Here is a 22,823-nt window from a genome sequence, read left to right on the forward strand (position 1 = left end):
TAAACAGTCTGCGTAGGAGATTGCTCCAGAAAGCCATGAATGAAAATGACATCACATCTCTGTTGTTTATGGTTCAGGCGAATCTGTGTTGCGTTGTTATTGATGTCAGCAACTTGACATTTCCAAACGTCTGCATTCCCCCTGGATTCTGTCTGGTTAAACACCACACCATGCTAGCCCTATTTGGGCTCCCGAGTGGCGCAGCGGTCTAAGGCACTGCAATAAAGGTAACATTTTTTTTAAATGAATATATATATATATATATAAAACTCAGTGCTAGAGGTGTCACTACAGACCCTGGTTCGATTCTAGGTTGTATCACAACTGGCCGTGATTGGGAGTCCCATAGGGCGGTGCACAATTGGCCCAGCATTGTCCAGGTTAGGGTTTGGCCAGGGTAGGCCGTCATTGTAAATAAGAATTTGTTCTTAATTGACTTGCCTAGTTAAATAAAGGTTAAATAAAAATGTAAAACTATTAACTATATATGTCCAGTTCCCCAGTTCTCTTCCACATTGCGTTTCTGTCTGTTCCAGACCTTTAAATCAACGATTGAGCTAATACTAAATAACACAGAGGTCATCTGACTTGTCTGTGTTTTACAGATTGAATTAAGTCAAATACAGATCTTATGTCGTAACTGTATGTCCAGTATTTCATAGACTGACAACTCCAACTACTGGCAAAGCTAGTCTGGTGTTCTAGCCATTGAAATGAGTTAAATATAGAGCGTGTGTGGTGTATCGCTATACTTCTCATACTGACAGCTCTCACTGCTAACAAAGCAGAGCTGAGCAGAGCACAGGCATTCTGCTTAACAGAGAAAGTACATCACCCTTTTTACATAACTTTCATTACAATTGAATGATATTTTTTTGTGATTCAGAATATTGCAGTTGAACTTGAAACATAAGTTTTTCTATACACTGTCTGCCAAGCTTGATACTCATAATTGTTGTTTTCAGACTGCTGACTACGTGTGAGTGGTGCGAGAGACGAGAGAGAGCCATCTACTGTATTTTAGCCCACCAGTCAGACTCAGTTCGGAGAGACATCTATTTCAGCCCACCAGTCAGAATCAGTTCAACCATTGTTTGTTTGTTTTTCCTCTCTGTTGGAGAGAGACTTTGTTGAGTTGACAGAGGTATTGATTTTGCAGCATGTCTCCCATCTGTCATGCTAATCCACATTAATGCTGGACACCCAAGCAAAATATTGTCCGGCTAAATCTGATGAAAGGTCGCCTCTGCTTTATTTAAGACTGTAAATCAAACTGTTTAAAGGGATGGCCATGGAACCCAGAGCTTTACAAATATCTCCCGTCGGAGTGGCTGCTGCCGCCACACTGTTAATGTGTATGTTGATTTTACTTTTATGATGTGTAACTTTTCGGAAGGCTGAATAAGAGGTGCGTCTTTATTTGAACAATATCACTTATGGGGTGATACAGTACTACCAGCTAATTCCCATGGTTTTTAATGGGTCCTTGGTAACATTAAGTATTAGAAATATACAATATCTTCTTGTTGAATATTCTAGACCACTTGTAAGTTACACTCTATGCACTCAGCTGTTGGAGAAGACTTGACGAGATGTGTCTCCCGGTGGGCATTGGCGCTTGCGTGACTAGTTGTGTGCACTCAGAATTATATTGACTCACCCTGTCAACATACACCTTTCAAATTGTGCAGAGGGTCCAGCAAGAAGCCACACATCGAACTAATAACATGTCTGCCTCTCTGCACCCGATCTTTCTCTGCCTATTGGAGGCTGGAAAATAAAAGCATTCTAGTGTTTTACTTTCAAAGTGTTGCTTTTGACTTGTTGACTACTATTCTATCTCTGTACCAAGCAAGCTGAAATATAAAAGTACAGATAAATAACCTGACTTGAGATGTAGCACTGAAACTGGAATGGACTAGTATTTTCCTGTATCCTTCTCCAACTGTCCAACTGTATCAACACAACATGTATTTCTCCTCTTCATATTTCATATAATTCCATAAATTTGCTAAATGCACCCACATGAATTTTTACATGTGGAGGCATCTTTTTGCCTGAATGGTTGGCAGCATGTGTATGGCAGACTATTTATTTGTTCTTAAGCAGAGAGACTTTTAGAAAAACCCTAGCTGGCAAACTAGCCTTTCATGAAAGCTTTTGAGTAAGGACAGACTGTAACTTACACCACGTTGGGCTAGCTAGAAAACTGTGTTTTTAAAAGGTTGACACGGAAAGGCAGTGATGTGTGAGGCTAGTAGTCATGCTGGTCCGAATCCTTAAATGCGCTTAATGCACTTCAAAACCAAACCAATCCACACAGGACTGCCCACAATTTTACCTGATGAAATGGTGCTGACCACAACAAACAGAATATACAGAAAGAATATATAGAAAAATATATGATGCTCTGATGCTCACAGACTTGGTCAGTTGACACTACCCGCATGTCTAGGAGAGGCCTTTTTACACGTCTTGTCATGCTTGTCACTGAATGCAAAACAAATGCCATTCCTCACTGGACACAGATGTCAATTCAACTTCGATTCCACGTTGGTTCAACGTCATTTCATTGAGCTGACGTGGAAACAACGTTGATTCAACCAGCTTGTGCCGAGTGGGCCCTCATTTTGGATGGAAAGACAGATCTGTACTGTGTTTAGTTACTTTGGGTATAGCGGAGCTACAATGTAATGTGTCTCCAGTATATACAGCGCTGTGAAAAGTATTTGCCTCCTTTCTGTTTATCTCTATTTTTGCATATTTTTGATACTGAATGTTATCTTGGTAAATATTTTCTTCTTCTTGAACTGCGCTGTTGGTTAAGGGCTTGTAAGTAAGCATTTCACGCTAAAGTCTACACTTGTTGTATTCGGCGCATGTGGCAAATAAAGTTTGATTTGATTTGATCAGATCTTCAACCAAAACCTGTGAGATAAAGGGATCCTGAGTGAATAAACAATAAAAATGGATACTTATTTGATTGATTTAATTAACAAAGTTATTCAACACCCAATACCCCTGTGTGAAAAAGTAATTGCCCCCTTACGCTCAATAACTGGTTTTCTAAATTTAGCTGTGATGATTGCAACCAAATGCTTCCTGTAGTTGTTGATCAGTCTCTCACATCGCAGTGGAGGAATTTTGGCCCACTCTGTATATTACGCTCATGTAATTCATCCAAACTGACAAACCGGCAAAATTTGATGCAACATCAAACAAAGCGCTAGTATCTCTCAGGACTTCCTGTTTTTGGCCTTGCATATTAATGAGGTTTAGATATAGCCCCTTCACAGCTAATGAAGGACACATATTTAGTGTAATATATGCTCAGCTTCCAAGGTTTTTGTCAGACTTTAGTGCAATATGAGTTTCTACGATCTATTAGGATGTGGCTTCACATTACAGCATTATGTATTCACTTTAATAGGGGTTGCTGATTGAATACAACTGTGAAGGAAAAGCAGCGTTCAATTGAATTAAACTGTAATTTGCATTATTGTGTTCGACGCTGCAATTATTTGATTTAATGTGAAGAGCGTTATTCAGTAAAGGACAGTACAAAAGAGCACAGCTTAGGGGACTCCTCTGCATTAGGTTTCAGATAGGTGATAGTTACACCTCTCTCTCTCTCTCTCTCTCTCTCCTCTCTCCTCTCTCTCTCTCTCCTCTCTCTCTCTGCTCTCTCTGCTCTCTCTTACTTTCTCTCTATGAACCTAACCTTTTGTATTTGAATTAGTATATTGAGTGAACAGAAAGTCCAGGGACAATACGGACAATATGGCTAAAGCAGCTTCTGTTATGTTGTTAATGAGTTATTCTGTGTTATGTCAGACCTAATTTGTTAGAGTGGAAAGAAACAATCCTTAGACCCACATCTCAGATCTGAGTAATAGAACAGTGGTAGGCCTATCCATCTCATGCATTCTAAAAGCATAGACAGTAAACGAATGGATTTGATCCTATTGATACCTTCATAAAGACTTTGCCAGAGCCTAATACTTAAACAACATTTTAGGCAATTCCATGTTGCCCTTGGATCTCCATTCAACATCCTGGTTTAGGTTTTACTAACTTTATTTTTCAAGGATTTAAAATGGTTCCTGCCTTGTTTGTCTGTAAAACATTAAGCATTGATTAAAGGGGAGGGACGGGAGGTCAGTACAGACTCATCTCTATTGATCAGTATGTGTGTTTACCCATGCAGGCAAACAGACATTGTGGGAGTATACATTGGGCCCAGGAAGGCAAGGAACAACGGTTTCAGGGGCAGTTGAAGTTTGAATGTCAAATGAAGTCATTGTCAATTTGTTGTCGTATGGTATGATGCAATTTAATACTAGTCTCTTTAACTCATCATCTGCAGTGTAGATTCTACACACGAACAGTTATCATGATTGAGATACAACTGTTTGCTAAAGAACAGATGGCTGTTATAGTTTTAAGGACCAACGCTGCACCATTACTTGGTAACCACCTTCCTCATTGACACCACGCTCAATACATCAACAGGTACGTTATGTACTATCGTGAAACAAAAAAAGGAGATGTGAAAAGACTTTATGACGGTGAGCATTAAGATTTGCACCGCCAGTAAAGACATTCTCCTCTCTCTATGGCCACATTATGCAACACATATCACAACATGAAATATCTCTTACCCTCATACAAACAAACCAGACACCCAGCTCTGCTTTTCTGCTTTCATTTGATTCTTCTCACAAATGGAATTCCATACAGTAGCTCTTGGGGTTCAAATGACAACATTATATGCCTATCTTTTATACCTCAGTTATATGAAAATGAGATGTTTATGTACCATAGTTGAGAATGAGTCATAAGAAGTTCTCAACACACAAAGAGACCGCATTTGAAAGCCCACAGAGAGTGAATCAAGCGTGTAGTTCTGTGCTGTGTGTTGTGTTTATGCTATTACCTGGGAGGTTTGGAAGACTTCCAGTGTAGGTAATAGGATGCATCCCAATGGTATCCTATTCCCTTTATAGTTCACTACTTATAGATTTTTGGGGCTTTGGTGGTAGGGGCGTGGTGGGGGCGTGGCCATGGGGGTGGTCAATGGTGCGGTCGCAGACACAACATTTTAGAGGCCCTCCTGTTGGTCTCAGTGACAAAATTGAGTTGTTCTAAAGCTAATTTCCTGCAATTCTACACATCTTGCTATGGCTGATGCTATCTAAGTGACTCAACATTATAACAAAATCAATGGGGGCCCCATGCCATGACAAAACTACACCTGAATGCATAATTTGTAGATTTTTTGATTCTCCCTGACTGTCTAGCTTTTATTTTGGTGATTGTTAGTTCTTATTTAAAACAATATAGGTCCATTATCTTTTCTACATACTTTATATCTGGTTTTAGTCCTTTTAAGTTAACACTGAAAACATTTAATTATCCCAATTTTCAATTAAAATAATAATAATAATAATATTATTTGGACATAAGCGGCCTGAAAAAACACTAGGGCGACCCGCCCAAAACTTTTCTATGCAGAAAAAAACCCTGCTTTTGACCAGGGACCACACGATTAGGTTAAAAGTAGTGCACTATATAGGGGATAGAATGCCATGTGGGACACACCCATACTGTACTGAGAAACTGTTTCCTCAACAAACTTCCCTCCATTTCCTCTGCTCTATTCTCCACTGCATCCCCATAATAATTCTATGAATGTCTTTCATTGGAGACTTTCACAATACCAGCAGCAACTCCTTTGCCCTCTCTAGCCTCATGCTGTGGTACTCTTTAATGAGCTCCCAGTAGCTGGTCTGCTGGGTTTCAGGCTGCTATAGCTGGAATATTACTCAAATGTGCTCATTAAATATAATTGTGCATTTTGCACAATATCGATACTGTATGTAAACCCAGATTAAGATTTTTTTTACCATTGTCTTAACAAGACATTGTGTGTGTGTGTCATATTTGCATGTTGCATTTAGCACATTTAGATGTTCTGCAGGTTGAGGTCAGGAAGTCAAATGGGCAAGTCATTATTATGGAGCTGAATATGAAGCTCTCTGGTCTGAACTTGTAATTCTATGTAACATCATTGACAATAGTGCAGTGATTGGACACAATAACACCATGGATTTTCATTTATTGAATTAAGGATGTTAATGTCCAGACTCACATTAAGCATCTCCAATCCAAAATTAAATCTAGAATCGGCTTCCTATTTTGCAACAAAGACTCCTTCACTCATGCTTCCAAATATACCCTTGTAAAACTGACTATCCTACCGATCCTTGACTTCGGCGATGTCATTTACAAAATAGCCTTCATTACTCTACTCAGCAAACTGGATGTAGTCTATCACAGTGCCATCCGTTTTGTCACCAAAGCCCCATATACTACTCACCACTGCGACCTGTATGCCCTCGTTGGCTGGCCCTCACTACATATTCGTCGCCAAACCCACTGGCTCCAGGTCATCTATAAGTCTATGCTAGGTAAAGCCCCGCCTTATCTCAGCTCACTGGTCACCATAGCAACACCCACCCATAGTACGCGCTCCAGCAGGTATATTTCACTGGTCACCCCCAAAGCCAACACTTCCTTTGGCCGCCTTTCCTTCCAGTTCTCTGCTGCCAATGACTGGAACGAATTGCAAAAATCACTGAAGCTGGAGTCTTATATCTCCCACTCTAACTTTAAGCATCAGCTGTCAGAGCAGCTTACCGATCACTGTACCTGTACACAGCCAATCTGTAAATAGCACACCCAACTACCTCATCCCCATATTGTTACTTATCCTCTTGCTCTTTTGCACCCCAGTATCTCTACTTACACATCATCATCTGCACATCTATCACTCCAGTGTTAATGCTAAATTGTAATTATTTCACCTCTATGGCCTATTTATTGCCTTAACTCCCTACTCTTCTACATTTGCACACTGTACATAGATTATTCTATTGCGTTATTGACTGTACGTTTGTTTATCCCATGTGTAACTCTGTGTTGTTGTTTTTGTCGCACTGCTTTGCTTTATCTTGGCCAGGTCGCAGTTGTAAATGAGAACTTGTTCTCAACTGGCCTACCTGGTTAAATAAAGGTGAAATAAAATAAAAATACATTTAAAAAATCATTCATTAAATCCGAAGCTTCATATAGCAGTGTAGCTAGGACATTGGCACTCTCAGCCATGCTGTGTAATATATTCTGTCTTTTCACACCTGAACATGGGAACACTACTGCAGGGGCTGTCTGTATATTAATAGCCTACCTGTGACTTCATCTGTAGCCTTTGCTGTTATGCACCATAGAGAGAATAGCTACTCTAAAGGTGTTTGGGTGTTATGTGTGAGGGTGTTTGAGCATGTCTGTTTGCATCTGAGCCGTCATCAGCCCTTTGTCTGAGTGTGTCTGGGTGTACGTGTCCCCTGCAGAGCCAGCCACGGGCAGCCAGGTCACCGTCACAGGGGGCAGGGGAATGTGTGAGGTGGCTTAGGGGCCGCTGCCGGCTGAGGTGTGGGGCTGACTGTATGTTAGATGGGGGAAGTGTGGGATGTTACGTATGTCAGCTACATGAACAGAAAGAGAGCGAGACATTGCCACTATCATACTGTAGCCAATTGGATAACTGGAAAAAAGGAGTGCAGAAACAGACCTATACTTCAGCTGTGCTTGATTGAAGTTGCCGAGCACAATGGAAACAACATAATAGTCCCAAAAGTGCAAATCTTGCCCACCTGGTGCCCCAGGCCGCCTCAGTCAGTTGCACAGATTATTTGAAAGAAAACAAATACCATCTGAACTAGAGGTCGACCGATTAAGATTTTTCAACGCCGATACTGATTGTTGGAGGACCAAAAAAGCCGATACCGATTAATCGGCCGATTTTCTAATTTATTTGTAATAAAGACAATTACAACAATACTGAATGAACACTTATTTTAACTTAATATAATACATCAATAAAATCAATTTAGCCTCAAATAAATAATGAAACATGTTCAATTTGGTTTAAATAATGCAAAAACAAAGTGTTGGAGAAGAAAGTAAAAGTGCAATATGTGCCATGTAAGAAAGCTAACGTTTAAGTGCCTTGCTCAGAACATGAGAACATATGAAAGCTGGTGGTTCCTTTTAACATGAGTCTTCAATATTCCCAGGTAAGAAGTTTTAGGTTGTAGTTATTATAGGACTATTTCTCTCTTTACGATTTGTATTTCATATACCTTTGACTATTGGATGTTCTTATAGGCACTTTAGTATTGCCAGTGTAACAGTATAGCTTCCGTCCCTCTCCTCGCTCCTACCTGGGCTCGAACCAGGAACACATCGACAACAGCCACCCTCGAAGCAGCGTTACCCATGCAGAGCAAGGGGAACAACCACTCCAAGTCTCAGAGTGAGTGACGTTTGAAACGCTATTAGCGCGCACCCCGCTAACTAGCTAGCCATTTCATCGGTTAAACCAGCCTAATCTTGGGAGTTGATAGGCTTGAAGTCATAAACAGCGCAATGCTTGAAGCATTGCGAAGAGCTGCTGGCAAAACGCACGAAAGTGCTGTTTGAATGAATGCTTACGAGCGTGCTGGTGCCTACCACCGCTCAGTCAGACTGCTCTATCAAATCATAGACTTATAATATAATAAACACACAGAAATACGAGCCTTAGGTCATTGATCCGGAAACTATCATCTCGAAAACCAAACGTTTTTTCTTTCAGTGAAATACGGAACCGTTCCGTATTTTATCTAATGGGTGGCATCCCTAAGTCTAAATATTCCTGTTACATTGCACAACCTTCAATGTTATGTCATAATTACGTAAAATTCTAGCAAATTAGTTTGCAACGAGCCAGGCGGCCCAAACTGTTGCATATACCCTGACTCTGCGTGCAATGAACGCAAGAGAAGTGACACAATTTCACCTGGTTAATATTGCTTGCTAACCTGGATTTCTTTTAGCTAAATATGCAGGTTTAAAAATATATACTTCTGTATTGATTTTAAGAAAGACATTGATGTTTATGGTTAGGTACACGTTGGAGCAATGACAGTCCTTTTTCGCGAATGCGCACCGCATCGATTATATGCAACGCAGGACAGGCTAGATAAACTAGTAATATCATCAACCATGTGTAGTTAACTAGTGATTATGATTGATTGATTGTTTTTTATAAGATAAGTTTAATGCTAGCTAGCAACTTACTTTGGCTTCTTACTGCATTCGCGTAACAGGCAGGCTCCTCATAGAGTGCAATGTAAAGCAGGTGGTTAGAGCGTTGGACTAGTTAACCGTAAGGTTGCAAGATTGAATCCCCGAGCTGACAAGGTAAAAATCTGTCGTTCTGCCCCTGAACAAGGCAGTTAACCCACCGTTCCTAGGCCGTCATTGAAAATAAGAATGTGTTCTTAACTGACTTGCCTAGTTAAATAAAGGTGTAAAAAAATAAAATATATATATATATTTTTTAAATCGGCAAATCGGTGTCCAAAAATACCGATTACCAATTGTTATGAAAAATTTAAATCGGCCCCAATTAATCAGCCATTCCGATTAATCGGTCGACCTCTAATCTGAACCCTGGTCTTTTCTACATAACAGAATAGCAGTCAGTGTGGTGGCTCATCTCATTTACTGATGGTTAATCTCCATCACAGCAGCAGAATGGATTACTCCTGACCACAGATCAGCCAGCTGCAATAAATAAGGACAATTAGCTCTGCAGTGAACATGATTTTGCCTCCCATTTTACCCCTGTCAAACCCTGGGCTCAGGTAGTAATTGAATAGTGAATGGAATAGGGCCACCAACTGAATCTTTCTTTGTCTCTTTGTTATGGAGCCAATCGTTTAATTCTGACCATAAATAGTTTCTGGGCCACCTGTTTTTTTTTCAACAAGATCATTATTGCCAAGGGAAGTTAGATATGCAGTAAGTTTTACAAAACAGAACAGAATACAAGTTTGACATTGGAAGCTGTGCAACATTCAGTCCACATACAGTTTTTGTGTGTATGTTTTTCCTGTAATCATACTTTAAAAGATCACAGTGCATACTAAATACTAATATGGTAGAAAAATGAAACATTATTATCAGAATACATTTTTCAAACATCCTTGTGTGTTTGCTTAATGAATTCAGCAGATGAATACATACACTTCCCAGCGTTTGATCCAGTTGATCAGAGGGTGTGTGTTCCCAGCAAAACAATAGATGCATCTCCGCTGCAGATGCATAAGAATGAGATATGTCCCTGGCTGATTGTACTGGCTGATTTATCCATGACTGAAGGCCAGCCAAAGTGGTTTGATATCTGATTGTACTGGCTGATTTATCCATGACTGAAGGCCAGCCAAAGTGGTTTGATATCTGATTGTACTGGCTGATTTATCCATGACTGAAGGCCAGCCAAAGTGGTTTGATATCTGATTGTACTGGCTGATTTACCCATGACTGAAGGCCAGCCAAAGTGGTTTGATATCTGATTGTACTGGCTGATTTATCCATGACTGAAGGCCAGCTAAAGTGGTTTGATATCTGATTGACTGCTATTGGTCTTCATTCAAGGTTATGGAATCAGTTAACTCATATGGGCTGATGAATTGTTTCTTATTTTCAATTACATGTGTTCATTATTTATATTTTTCTAGTCTCATTCTGGATATTTATAGACGCCGTTGATGACCCCCTATTCACCAGTATCTAGTTACCTTGTTACCTGTTACACCTGTTACACACAGGTGCGTCTTCTTAAGTGCGTGTCTCCACTTCATTTGTTTGTACAGCACTGATGAAGGCATAGCAGCTGAAACGTATGCTCCTTTTTATGTTTAGCACATTGCACTTTCACCTTTTTGGATTCTTTCGATCATTGATTACATCAAGTAAATGTTTGCATCTCTGCCGCCTTGGTTTTTTCCTTTTTATGGTTTGAGTGCGAGATCCCATTGAATTCTTTAGATGCTTTTTCTCTCGTGCACAGGCCACCATTCATTGTAGCCTGAGCACGGACCCTCATACTGGCTCACTGAAAAAAAAACATGGCTTCTAGATTTCATGTCAAGTTGTCCACAGTTTAACACATTTAGGACATGTGTTGTTTTACAAACGGACTTCAAAGAGCCTATGTTTATCATTAATACTGCACAGTATGTCTTTTAAGTAGTCCCTGCTTATAAAATGTAACATCTCATTAATCTTGTGTGGTAGGCTGTTAGCAGTACAAAGAGAATATGTTTCTATAGTTGTCACTCAGTAAGGTGAACACGTTTTGTATTAATCCAATGACAAGAAAACTGTTTTTTATGCGGAGTGGAACAGGGAAACCCAAGAGCAGACTCAGACGAGGACACTGGGATGAAATAACCAAGGTATTTATTGAAACACGGGGAAGATGAAGTGCAGGCCAGGGGAAGCTCGGGCGGGTTGCTGGAAACCAGGTGCGGAGGCTGAAGCGAGAGGGGTTGGGACAGGGTAAGCAGGTCCGGAGGGGAATCCAAGGTAGCAGTAGAGTGGGGAATCCAGGGCAGAGTAGCAGGATGAGGAGACTTGGGACTGGAGACAGGGACCAGAGTCAGAGCGGGCAGAACTGTAGCGGAGAGGAAAACCGTGTCAGGCAAGGAAAACAGGCACAACAGGATAACAGGATCGAAATAGTAACAAACGGCTCGAAACGTAGACTGACTGAGCAGAGATTACGATCTGGCAGTGTGGAAGTGGCAGGACTGAGTATTTGTAGAGGTCTTGATTATGGAACAGGTTGCAGCTGGTGGGGGCTGCTCTGACTCCAGCACACCTGTCTCCGCCCACACAATCACACACACACACACACACAGAGAGAGGGAGAGGGAGAGAGCACTGGGGGAGTGGCGGCAAGTCAAGGAGACAGGATGAGCAGTAGAGGGCGTGTCAGGTGCAGATGTAACACTGTTGAAGAACCATAATTAGCCTACCTTTATTAATGTCATTATAACCCATTGAACCCTATGTCATGTCATGCTATGTCCTATATTGTGCTGCTATATCTTATGTCCTGTCCCATCTGGGCTGACTCTGTCCCTGTTCTCTCTCCCCAGGCAGCAGTCTGAGCTGAGGCAGGATAGCAGGATGCTGTGGGTGGAGTGTAGGATAGTGGACGCCCTGCGTGGGAGAAGACGGATGAGGGCCACGGCCGTCAAGCTGCCCTGCTCCTTCTGGTTCCTTCTGCTGTTCGGGGCCGGAGGCCTCGTCCTCTTCATACACCTCCAGGACCTCTCAGAGATGGTCCAGCAACAGGCTCCAGGTCAGTGGGAGAGAGATTCTACCCTATTCTACAGTCAGTTTCTACTGACCTGAAACTGGAATGGGTTGATACTATCATCAGTACTGTATGTTGTGAAAGAAGCGTGACACACATACAAATAAACCCATATACATCTGTTCATATGCATGTACACATGTACTATACTTACTGTTATTGTCAACCTGCTCCTCTATTGGATTAAAGTTTGATAAGAACCGTACCAAGTTTGCATACTGAAAAGGTGAAGTAATTGGTTATGAGTTATCATGAGACAATGCCAGGATGTCAACCGTAAATGAGGGCGATGTCCTTGGTGGTGCACTGTGAGTGGTGATTGGTAATATCCTGTGAGTGGTGATATCCTTGGTGGTGTACTGTGAGTGGTGATTGGTAATATCCTGTGAGTGGTGATATCCTTGGTGGTGCACTGTGAGTGGTGATTGGTAATATCCTGTGAGTGGTGATATCCTTGGTGGTGTACTGTGAGTGGTGATTGGTAATATCCTGTGAGTGGTGATATCCTTGGTGGTGCACTGTGAGTGGTGATTGGTAATATCCTGTGATTGGTGATATCCTTGGTGGTGTAGTGTGAGTGGTGATATCCTGTGAGGGGTGATATCCTTGGTGGTGTACTGTGAGTGGTGATATCCTGTGAGTGGTAATATCCTTGGTGTTGCACTTTGAGTGGTGATTGGTGATATGCTGTGAGTGGTGATATCCTTGGTGTTGCACTGTGAGTGGTGATTGGTGATATCCTGTGAGTGGTGATATCCTTAGTGGTGTACTGTGAGTGGTGATTGGTAATATCCTGTGAGTGGTGATATCCTTGGTGGTGCACTGTGAGTGGTGATTGGTAATATCCTTAGTGGTGTACTGTGAGGGCACCAGTGGTGAACACCTGCTACAGCACCACAGGACTGAGACACTAACTGAGAGATAGAGAGAGAGAAGGGGAGAGAGAGCTAGGGAGATAGGGCTAGGATATAGATGGGAGGGAGGGGGGGAGAGAGAGAGAGAGAGAGAGAGAGAGAGAGAGAGAGAGAGAGAGAGAGAGAGAGAGAGGAGAGAGAGAGAGAGAGAGAGAGAGAGAGAGAGAGAGAGAGAGAGAGAGAGAGAGAGAGAGGAGAGAGAGAGAGAGAGAGAGAGAGAGAGAGAGAGAGAGAGAGAGAGAGAGAGAGAGAGAGAGAGAGAGAGAGAGAGAGAGGAGAGAGAGAGAGAGAGAGAGAGAGACTACACAGAGAGAGATGGAGAGATGGGGGAGGCTCTATGAACCTGTTGTGTGTGGGTCTATCATGTGTCACCCGTGCTGTGTGTCATCATCAGTATCAGACAGGATGAGTATTGTGTCAGCCTCTATCAATAAAAGGTACTTACGGAGAGTGAGAACTCTCCTGGCTCTAATATTCCACTGATTGTCAGATGCTCGTACGGGTAATATCACACACACACACACACACACACACACACACACACACACACACTGCTGAGTGATGAGTGTGTCTAACCTAGCAACTGCAGCTCTAGTGGGCCACACACACTGTAGAAATGGCAAGGTGTTTTGGCTTGTCTATTCAGAAGGAGCACCATGCCAAGGTCAATGTCATGGTGACAAGATAGTGGCATGGCCTTTTTTTATTGAGGATTTTGTGTCTTTGAGGGGTGGTCCTTTGTAGCTCAGTTGGTAGAGCATGGTGCTTGTAACCTATAGTAGTGGGTTCAAATCCCAGGTCCATACATATGTAACAATTATGCACATGTGACTGTAAGTTGCTTTGGATAAAAGTTTCTGCAAAATGGCATATATTATATTATTACGATAAGCACTTAATGAATTTGAAGTATTTCAACTGCTGACATACTGTACAGTAATTGTACTGTACGGGTATCCATTTTCACAGCAAAAGCAAGCATGCAAGCACTATACAGGAACTAATTTAGTTAGAAAGAAACAATGCGAATTTCACAAATTATGTATGAAGTGTTACAATGAACATTCAGTGACTTCAGTATAGCTTACACTGCTGGAAAAATAATGCTGAACGGTATCTATGCCTTAAGCTACGATGCCTCACTTCCGCCAGAAGCTGATCTCTAATAGTGTTGCGTTTTAATACATTGGATGTCAGCTTCTATCTATCTTCCTCTCTCCACTGCTCATCCTCTTTGTCTGGCTGTGGAGTACAGTCACAGTCAGTGGAATGCTTTGGTCCCCCATAGTTAAGATAACACTCATAATAGCCGAACAGGAACCAGCAGTTTAACAGGATGGGCAACAGTCTCTCCTGATCTCCACAGTAACTGTTTAAGGGACAATTGAGGGGAAACCCACTAGCCACCAATCTACTGGGGAAAAGACATGGCTCAAAGTCCTTGCAGCAAGCTGAGATAAATTGATAACATAGATTTTGACCAGTGAGCGTTTTTCCAACACTTAAAGCCTTGCTGTCACAGTGTGGGCCAACGGCTGAGAGGAAGGTCTAGTTGAATGGTGGTGTTCCAGTAAAGGCATGTGTCTTCACTCAAACACCAATAACAAATTATTGCCATCTCATTGGAACAAACCTTATGGCAAAGCAAGGTCTTTCATCATCTGAAAAAAGGACAAGGGCCCATTGAATGGACTGGTACAGTATTACACAACTCCACTGAGAGTCGTGACTTGGTCACCCACTATTCACTTGTTCCAGTTATAGTATAATTACATAGCACTAATCCATTTCTCATCCCATTTCCCCTCTGATAATCATTGCATGGAAGAGAGCATGTTAGCTCGACTCGGTTACAGTAGCTAATCTATAGAGATGCTCTGTTTACTTCAGAGGACTGCTGTGCTATGCATTGAATGGCACAAATTGAACAAAGGCACAGTGGTGTGTTTGCCAGTTATTGTCTAATTGCACTCTTACCATGCAAAGAACATCCTACCCAACGTCCTTGACATCTTTAATGATCCATGGCTTGGCATCCACAGTGAGGAGTCGTGGTTAAAAAGCCATCTGCTTGGGGTGAAGACGATAGTGTCACTGTCTCTTTTATATGCAGCATGTCGCCAGGCAGTCAAAGAACACTTCACACATCACTAATGTGATGACATGGAGAACGAAAAATATGTACTAAGGTACGAGAGCCTGTGTGTGTGTGTGTGTGTGTGTGTGTGTGTGTGTGTGTGTGTGTGTGTGTGTGTGTGTGTGTGTGTGTGTGTGTGTGTGTGTGTGTGTGTGTGTGTGTGTGTGTGTGTGTGTGTGTGCGCGCGTGTGTGTGTGCGTATGTGCGTGTGTGCGTATGTGCGTGCGTGCGTGTGTTTTTCCTTAGATGTAGCCAGGTCTCGTTGCTGAAATATAAAACCTTTCTCTATATCAGTGGTATTCAAAATCGGGGTCGGGGAACGGCAGTGGGGTCGCCCAAATATTTTTATAAATAAAGATTTAAATATATATATATACACAGTATATTTAGTACTTAGTATTTGTTAGCATCCCCAGTTAGCTGCTGCCGAGGCAGGGCTAGTCTTCCTGGGGTCCAAACAGGAAACAACATAACAAATAAAATACATAATATACATACATATACACAGCACTACATTTACATTACAATTTAGCCATTCAGCAGAAGCTCCCATCCAGAGCGACCCACAGCTAGTGCATTCATCTGGAGATAGCCAGGTGAGACAACCACATATCACAGTCATACCCCAACCACGTATCACATACATAATACAATACAATATGCATAAAAATGTCTGTCTCTTCATGGCCGGGCCGTAAGGTGTTCTTTTTTCTGGTTTTTGAATCTGGTTTTATTGCTAGTTTTGAGTTACCTGGGGTGGCAGAGAGTTCTGTGTAGTAATGGCTGTATTTAATACTGTGCGTTTCCCAGCCTCTGTTCTGGACCTGGGGACTGTGAAGAGACCTCTGGTTGAATGTCTTGTGTGATAGTGATGAGTGTCCGAACTGTGTGCCAACTGCTTGAACAGACAGTTCGGTACCTTCAACACATCAACACCTCCCACAAGCACCAATAGTAATGGAGTCAATCTCTCCTCAACTTTGAGCCAGGAGAGATTGACATGCATGTCATTGACATTCGCACTCCGTGTTCATCTAAGTGCAGTACGGGCTGCTCTGTTTTGGGCCAACTGCAATTTGCTTATGTCGTTCTTTGCCGCACCTGACCATACAACTGGACGGTAGTCCAGGTGCGACAAAACTAGGACCTGTAGGACCTGTCTGGTTGACTGAGATATCAAGAAAGTGTCACCTTATCATGGACAGACCTCTTCCCATTTATTAACCATTGAGTCTATATCTTTTGACCATATGGTCAAAAGATATAGACTCAATGGTTACTAAAATGGGAAGAGGTCTGTCCATGATAAGGTGATAAGGTGACACTTTCTAATTTTTTATTATTTTTATTTATTTCACCTTTATTTAACCAGGTAGGCAAGTTGAGAACAAGTTCTCATTTACAATTGCGACCTGGCCAAGATAAAGCAAAGCAGTTCGACACATACAACAACACAGAGTTACACATAGAGTAAAACAAACATACAGTCAATAATACAGAAGAAAAATAAGTCTATATACAATGTGAGCAAATGAGGTGAGATAAGGGAGGTAAAGGCAAAAAAGGCCATGGTGGCAAAGTAAATACAATATAGCAAGTAAAACACTGGAATGGTAGATTTGTAGTGGAAGAAAGTGCAAAGTACAAATAGAAATAATGGGGTGGAAAGGAGAAAAATAAATAAATACAGTAGGGGAAGAGGTAGTTGTTTGGGATAAATTATAGATGGGCTATGTACAGGTGCAGTGATCTGTGAGCTGCTCTGACAGCTGCTGCTTAAAGCTAGTGAGGGAGATAAGTGTTTCCAGTTTCAGAGATTTTTGTAGTTCGTTCCAGTCATTGGCAGCGGAGAACTGGAAGGAGAGACGGCCAAAGGAGGAATTGGCTTTTGGGGGTGACCAGAGAGATATATCTGCTGGAGCGCGTGCTACGGGTGGGTGCTGCTATGGTGACCAGTGAGCTGAGATAAGGGGGGACTTTACCTAGTAGGGTCTTGTAGATGACCTGGAGTCAGTGGGTTTGGCGACGAGTATGAAGCGAGGGCCAGCCAACGAGAGCGTACAGGTCGCAGTGGTGGGTAGTATATGGGGCTTTGGTGACAAAACGGATGACACTGTGATAGACTGCATCCAGTTTATTGAGTAGGGAATTGGAGGCTATTTTTTAAATGACATCGCCGAAGTCGAGGATCGGTAGGATGGTCAGTTTTACGAGGGTATGTTTGGCAGCATGAGTGAAGGATGCTTTGCTGCAAAATAGGAAGCCAATTCTAGATTTTCCCTGTGGCTCATTTGGTAGAGCATGGTGTTTGCAATTCCAGCATGGTGTGTGCAACACCAGGGTTGTGGGTTCAATTCCCACGGGGTGCCAGTATAAAAATTTAAAAAATGAAATGTATGTGTTCACTACTGTAAGTTGCTCTGGATAACAGCATCTGCTAAAATTAAAAAAAAAAAATGTAACTTTAGATTGGAGATGTTTGATGTGAGTCTGGAAGGAGAGCTTACAGTCTAACCAGACACCTAGGTATTTGTTGTTGTCCACATATTCTAAGTAAGAACCATCTAGAGTAGTGATGCTGGACGGGCGGGCAGGTGCGGGCAGCGATCGGTTGAAGAGCATGCATTTAGTTTTACTTGTATTTAAGAGCAGTTGGAGGCTACGCAAGGAGAGTTGTGTAACCCTCTCACCAGGCTCGAATATGACTCTCACAATATTAACTTATGCAGAGTATCTCAGCAGCATGGGATGTTAGGTGAGAAGGACATCTCCAATAAGAATTCCTATTGTAAACTATCTAGGGTTATGACAATAGGGTATTAACTTCAGATTAAATGATTATAGGTTTCTGTTATTGAATCAGGATGGACCATCCCATGCATTAAATTAAATTGAGACAATCAATGACTCCACCAACTCAATATACATAACGTTCCATATGTGTATTAAAACATTTTCAAACACAAATACATTTTCAGACACAACAAAAGAAATAGAAAATAATAAACCCCAATGAGTCCAAATTATGTCAAGTTCGCTTAAATAAACCGTTGGCGCGCGTTGGAGCTCAAAAAATGATGACACCCAAAAATATCCTGAAGCACCTCACGTTGTGGTTACTCACTGCTTGGTAGATATTCCCTCAGCGAAGTATGGCAGTTCCATGCAGGTTTCCTCACAAAGTCCAAGGCAAGCACAGCTACCCACGCAGACAGTACTCCTTAGCCGTAACCGATATCCCATGGGAACACGAACTCGTTAAGCTTCCCAAGCAATTATCTTCCAGTGTCACACGATGCTAGGCTAACCTCAATGCTGACAAATACCTCCACGACGAGACGGTAGCTTCAGTCTTTACTAAGTTTTAACAAAATTATAACAACTCTATTATAAAATAAAACATGTATTTCCCTTCATATCCTAGTAGGTATGGGTTTTGTTCGAGTTCTGTCGTCTTCTTTTATAATTTCTTTACCAACCGTCCTAAGGTAAAAACGTCCATTCTTTTCATCAACGTCTTTTTTCCCTCTCTTTCCCCAGGCCTCCCGTTAACCAGGTCAACTCCCATTGGCCACAACTTAACGAGCGACCTTATTGGTCAAAACTTACAATTCAAAGTAAAACAAATTATTCAATTATCTTTTAAATATATAACCAATTAATTATAACAAATAAACTCAATACCTGGTTCAAACAAGGGTATTACAGTTGTATGGCATTGAAGCTCGTCTGGAGGGTTGTTAACACAGTGTCCAAAGAAGGGCCAGAATAATACAGAATGGTGTCGTCTGCATAGAGGTGGATCAGAGACTCACCAGCAGCAAGAGTGACATCATTGATGTATATAGAGAAAAGAGTTGGCCCAAGAATTGAACCCTGTGGCACCCCCATAGAGACTACCAGAGGCCCGGACAACAGGCCCTCCGATTTGACACATTGAACTCTATTAGAGAAGTAGTTGTTGAACCAGGCAGGGCAATCATTTGAGAAACCAAGGCTATTGAGTCTGCCGATGAGGATGTGGTGATTGACAGAGTCAAAAGCCTTGGCCAGGTCAATGAATACGGTAGCACAGTATTGTTTCTTATCGATGGCGGTTACGATATCGTTTAGGACCTTGAGCATGGCTGAGGTGCACCCATGACCAGCTCTGAAACCAGATTGCATCGTGGAGAAGGTGCGGTGGGATTCGAAATGGTCGGTAATTTGTTTGTTGACTTGGCTTTCGAAGACCTTAGAAAGGCAGGGTAGGATAGATATAGGTCTGTAGCAGTTTGGGTCAAGAGTGTTCCCCTAAAATACAATCTATATAGACTGAGTGTACAAAACATTAAGAACATCTGCTCTTTCCATGAAATAGACTGACCAAGTGAATCCAGGTGAAAGCTACAATCCTTTATGGATGTCACTTGTTAAATCCACTTCAATCAGTATAGATGAAGGGGAGACAGGTTAAAGAAGGATTTTTAAGCCTTGAGACAATTGAGACATGGATTGTGTATGTGTGCCATTCAGAGGGTGAAATTGACTCTACAAGGCGTCGAAAGTGTTCCACAAGGATGCTGGCCCATGTTGACTTCAATGCTTCTCACAGTTGTGTCAAGTTGGCTGGATGTCCTTTGGGTGGTGGGCCGTTCTTGATACACAAGGGAAACTGTTGAATGTGAAAAACCCAGCAGCATTGCAGTTCTTGACATAAAACGGTGCGCATGGCACCTACTACCATAACCCTTTCAAAGGCACTTAAATATGTTGTAACGCTGCTGCGTTTTTCACGTTCAACAGTTTCCCGTGTGTATCAACAACGGCCCAACAGCCAAAGGACATCCAGCCAACTTGACACAACTGTGGGAAGCATTGGAGTCAACATGGGCCAGCATCCTTGTGGAACACTTTCGACGCCTTGTAGAGTCAATTTCACCCTCTGAATGGCACACATACACAATCCATGTCTCAATTGTCTCAAGGCTTAAAAATCCTTCTTTAACCTGTCTCCCCTTCATCTATACTGATTGAAGTGGATTTAACAAGTGACATCCATAAAGGATTGTAGCTTTCACCTGGATTCACTTGGTCAGTCTATTTCATGGAAAGAGCAGATGTTCTTAATGTTTTGTACACTCAGTCTATATAGATTGTATTTTAGGGGAACAAAAAAATAAGAGTACAGATGGGACAATATACAAGCGTTTTGAGAACGACATTTTGAAAATGTATTTATTGTTATCTTTTCATTTTGATAAGAGATGAAAATGTAATGAATTTAAGATTATTTGATGATGTAAATCAAAAGTTACAGATTTGAAGGTAGTGTCATTAAATTTGCAGTGGGTTGGGGTCGCAAGAAATTCTTACAACAAAAATGGGGTGCCCAGAAATGATTTTAGAGAAAATGGGGTCCCCTCTGAAAAAGTTTGAATACCACTGCTCTATATGATCTACCTGTGGAATGACTGTGGATGTATGTACAACTACCCTCTCATATGGTCAACAACAACCCTCTCTCCATCCCTCCCTCCATCTCTCCATTAATCCCGCTTCACATGGGGACCGCAAGGAACAGTGCATATTGTTTCAAGCTGGAAGGTAGAATTTGATCTCTCCCCACCTGAGGTCCAGTAATCCTTTAAGCCGGTCGTTCTGTTTGCAGAGTCTAATTTAGCCATCTCTTAATGTAATTAAATTGTGCTGATGATCTAGCGTGGAGGGAGGGGCTGAGCAGCAATATTTCCATGCAAATCCGCTACAATGGATGTTTGTGGAAATAAAATATATTATATGACCTTATTATTTCCTCTCCATCCTTTGCCTGTCCACCTCACAAAGCTCCCTTAACAACAACTACTTGTGTAGACCTGGCACCATCCACTCTCACTCCACTCCACTCCACTCCACTCCATCCCACCCAGTTCAGTGCATTGGAAATTAATTATTGGCAAAGCTACGTCACTCAGTCATTTTACACAACCTTAAGTGCCATGTACCCCTGACCTTTGACATAGTAGGGAAACCCTGTCTCTGGGGATTTGGTGAGAAAACAGAACTTTATTGAAACAGTGCAACCATACAGTACAATAAGAGTTTTCTGCTGACCGGTTTTGTCCCTGGATCACATGACGATCTGGATGGTTATCTGGAGAGTGTCATGGCAACCTGTGCTCATGCCAAGCTGTAGACGTTACAGATCTCCATTCTCCTCTGTACACCTCAGCCACTGAGGAGGGATAGCCTATTATGGTCTGGCAGAACACGCTGAAATCTGAACCATCCAAGTGGCCTTGATAGCTGAAACTCTGAAACCCTTTGCGTAGGTAGGTATTTAGTAGGTAGGAATTCATCTAGGTACTCATTAGGTATTGTAGGTATTCATTGCCCACATTGCCAACTCAGTCTGCTAACCTACTAGGGTATCACAATTGCTCCGTGGCAACACCAAGGTCATGTGGTGTTCTATTAACATCAATCCCCTGTGGTCATGTTCTGGGCTCTCTGGTCTGGACATAATCTGTTTTCCATAGCCATCTGATCCCACAACCAATGGCTGCCAATATGTTTCCAAATTGATTTTTTTCTCCACTTTCTTCCATTACAGTGAATGGCTCATGTCCAGAAAAATACAATGTTATCCCTACAGCAATTAATGCTATACTGTTACTCTACCAAAAGACTAAAAGCCATTTACTGTACTTTAATATGCAAGAGAGGCATATTATTATTTGGCTTTTGCCAGTTGTGTTTTTACTGCACAGACTTTTGAGAATGCTCTCTGTGTGTTGGAAAATATAGTCAGTGTGAGACACAGCCACAAATCATATTAGTGCAGCACTGAGTCTTGGGCAAGCGTTACATCTCCCCTGAACCATTCCTCAGTCCTGGACATAAAACACTTCAAAACAGCTGATCTGGTGCTATCCAGTAAGCCATGAAATACAAAATGCAGCCCAGATCAGAAAGCATCCACATGAGACAGAGGAAGCTAAACTTACTAGCAGAGAAACAAAAAAAGCAGATGCTCTGGTCTTTCCCTTTCAACTGTAGTGCAAAGGTCAAGATGCATATTTTGAGCCTCCCACTAGCACAGACATGGGCAGTTGGCAGCATGCCAGTTTTGAAGGCCCTCAGATCAATAATAAAAAAATCTATCATATTTTTGAGGGTAACGCAGTCAGGGTCTCAACTTACGAGTTAAAATAGTAGAATACGCAAGGTGCAATTTCAAAATATGGTTGTGCATAAGCACTTTTTCTCTTGTTATGTCAGTCACTGACAGTCACTTAATTATCCCACGTCAGCAAAAAATGTGTAGATTGTTAGCTGACAGATGAGAGCAGCGATGCACGCTGGGCTGTGTTCAAAAACTCCAAAAGGCTTGAAAACAGGATGTGGGTTGAGCACCAGGTAGATCCAACAGAGAAGTGGCTTTTTGAAAAGTCTTTGAAGCCCGCTATTGGAGCCTGTGCCGCTCAACATACCCAATCTGCCACATGCTGTGTCACTCTAA

At 41.9% G+C, this 22,823-nt stretch overlaps 1 protein-coding gene across 1 annotated transcript in view; it reads left to right on the plus strand.

The window, feature by feature from the left end:
* Positions 1–22,823, plus strand: part of LOC106587564 (carbohydrate sulfotransferase 8) — a 207,335-nt gene that overhangs the window by 25,345 nt on the left and 159,167 nt on the right. Inside the window, exon 2 of the mRNA XM_014176072.3 lies at positions 12,051–12,256. Within this exon, the coding sequence (XP_014031547.2) occupies positions 12,082–12,256 (175 nt within the window). The 5' untranslated portion in view covers positions 12,051–12,081. The remainder of the gene's footprint in view (positions 1–12,050; positions 12,257–22,823) is intronic.

Source organism: Salmo salar, chromosome 26, assembly GCF_965601325.2.
Source record: "Salmo salar chromosome 26, fSalSal1, whole genome shotgun sequence".
NCBI lineage: Eukaryota > Metazoa > Chordata > Actinopteri > Salmoniformes > Salmonidae > Salmo > Salmo salar.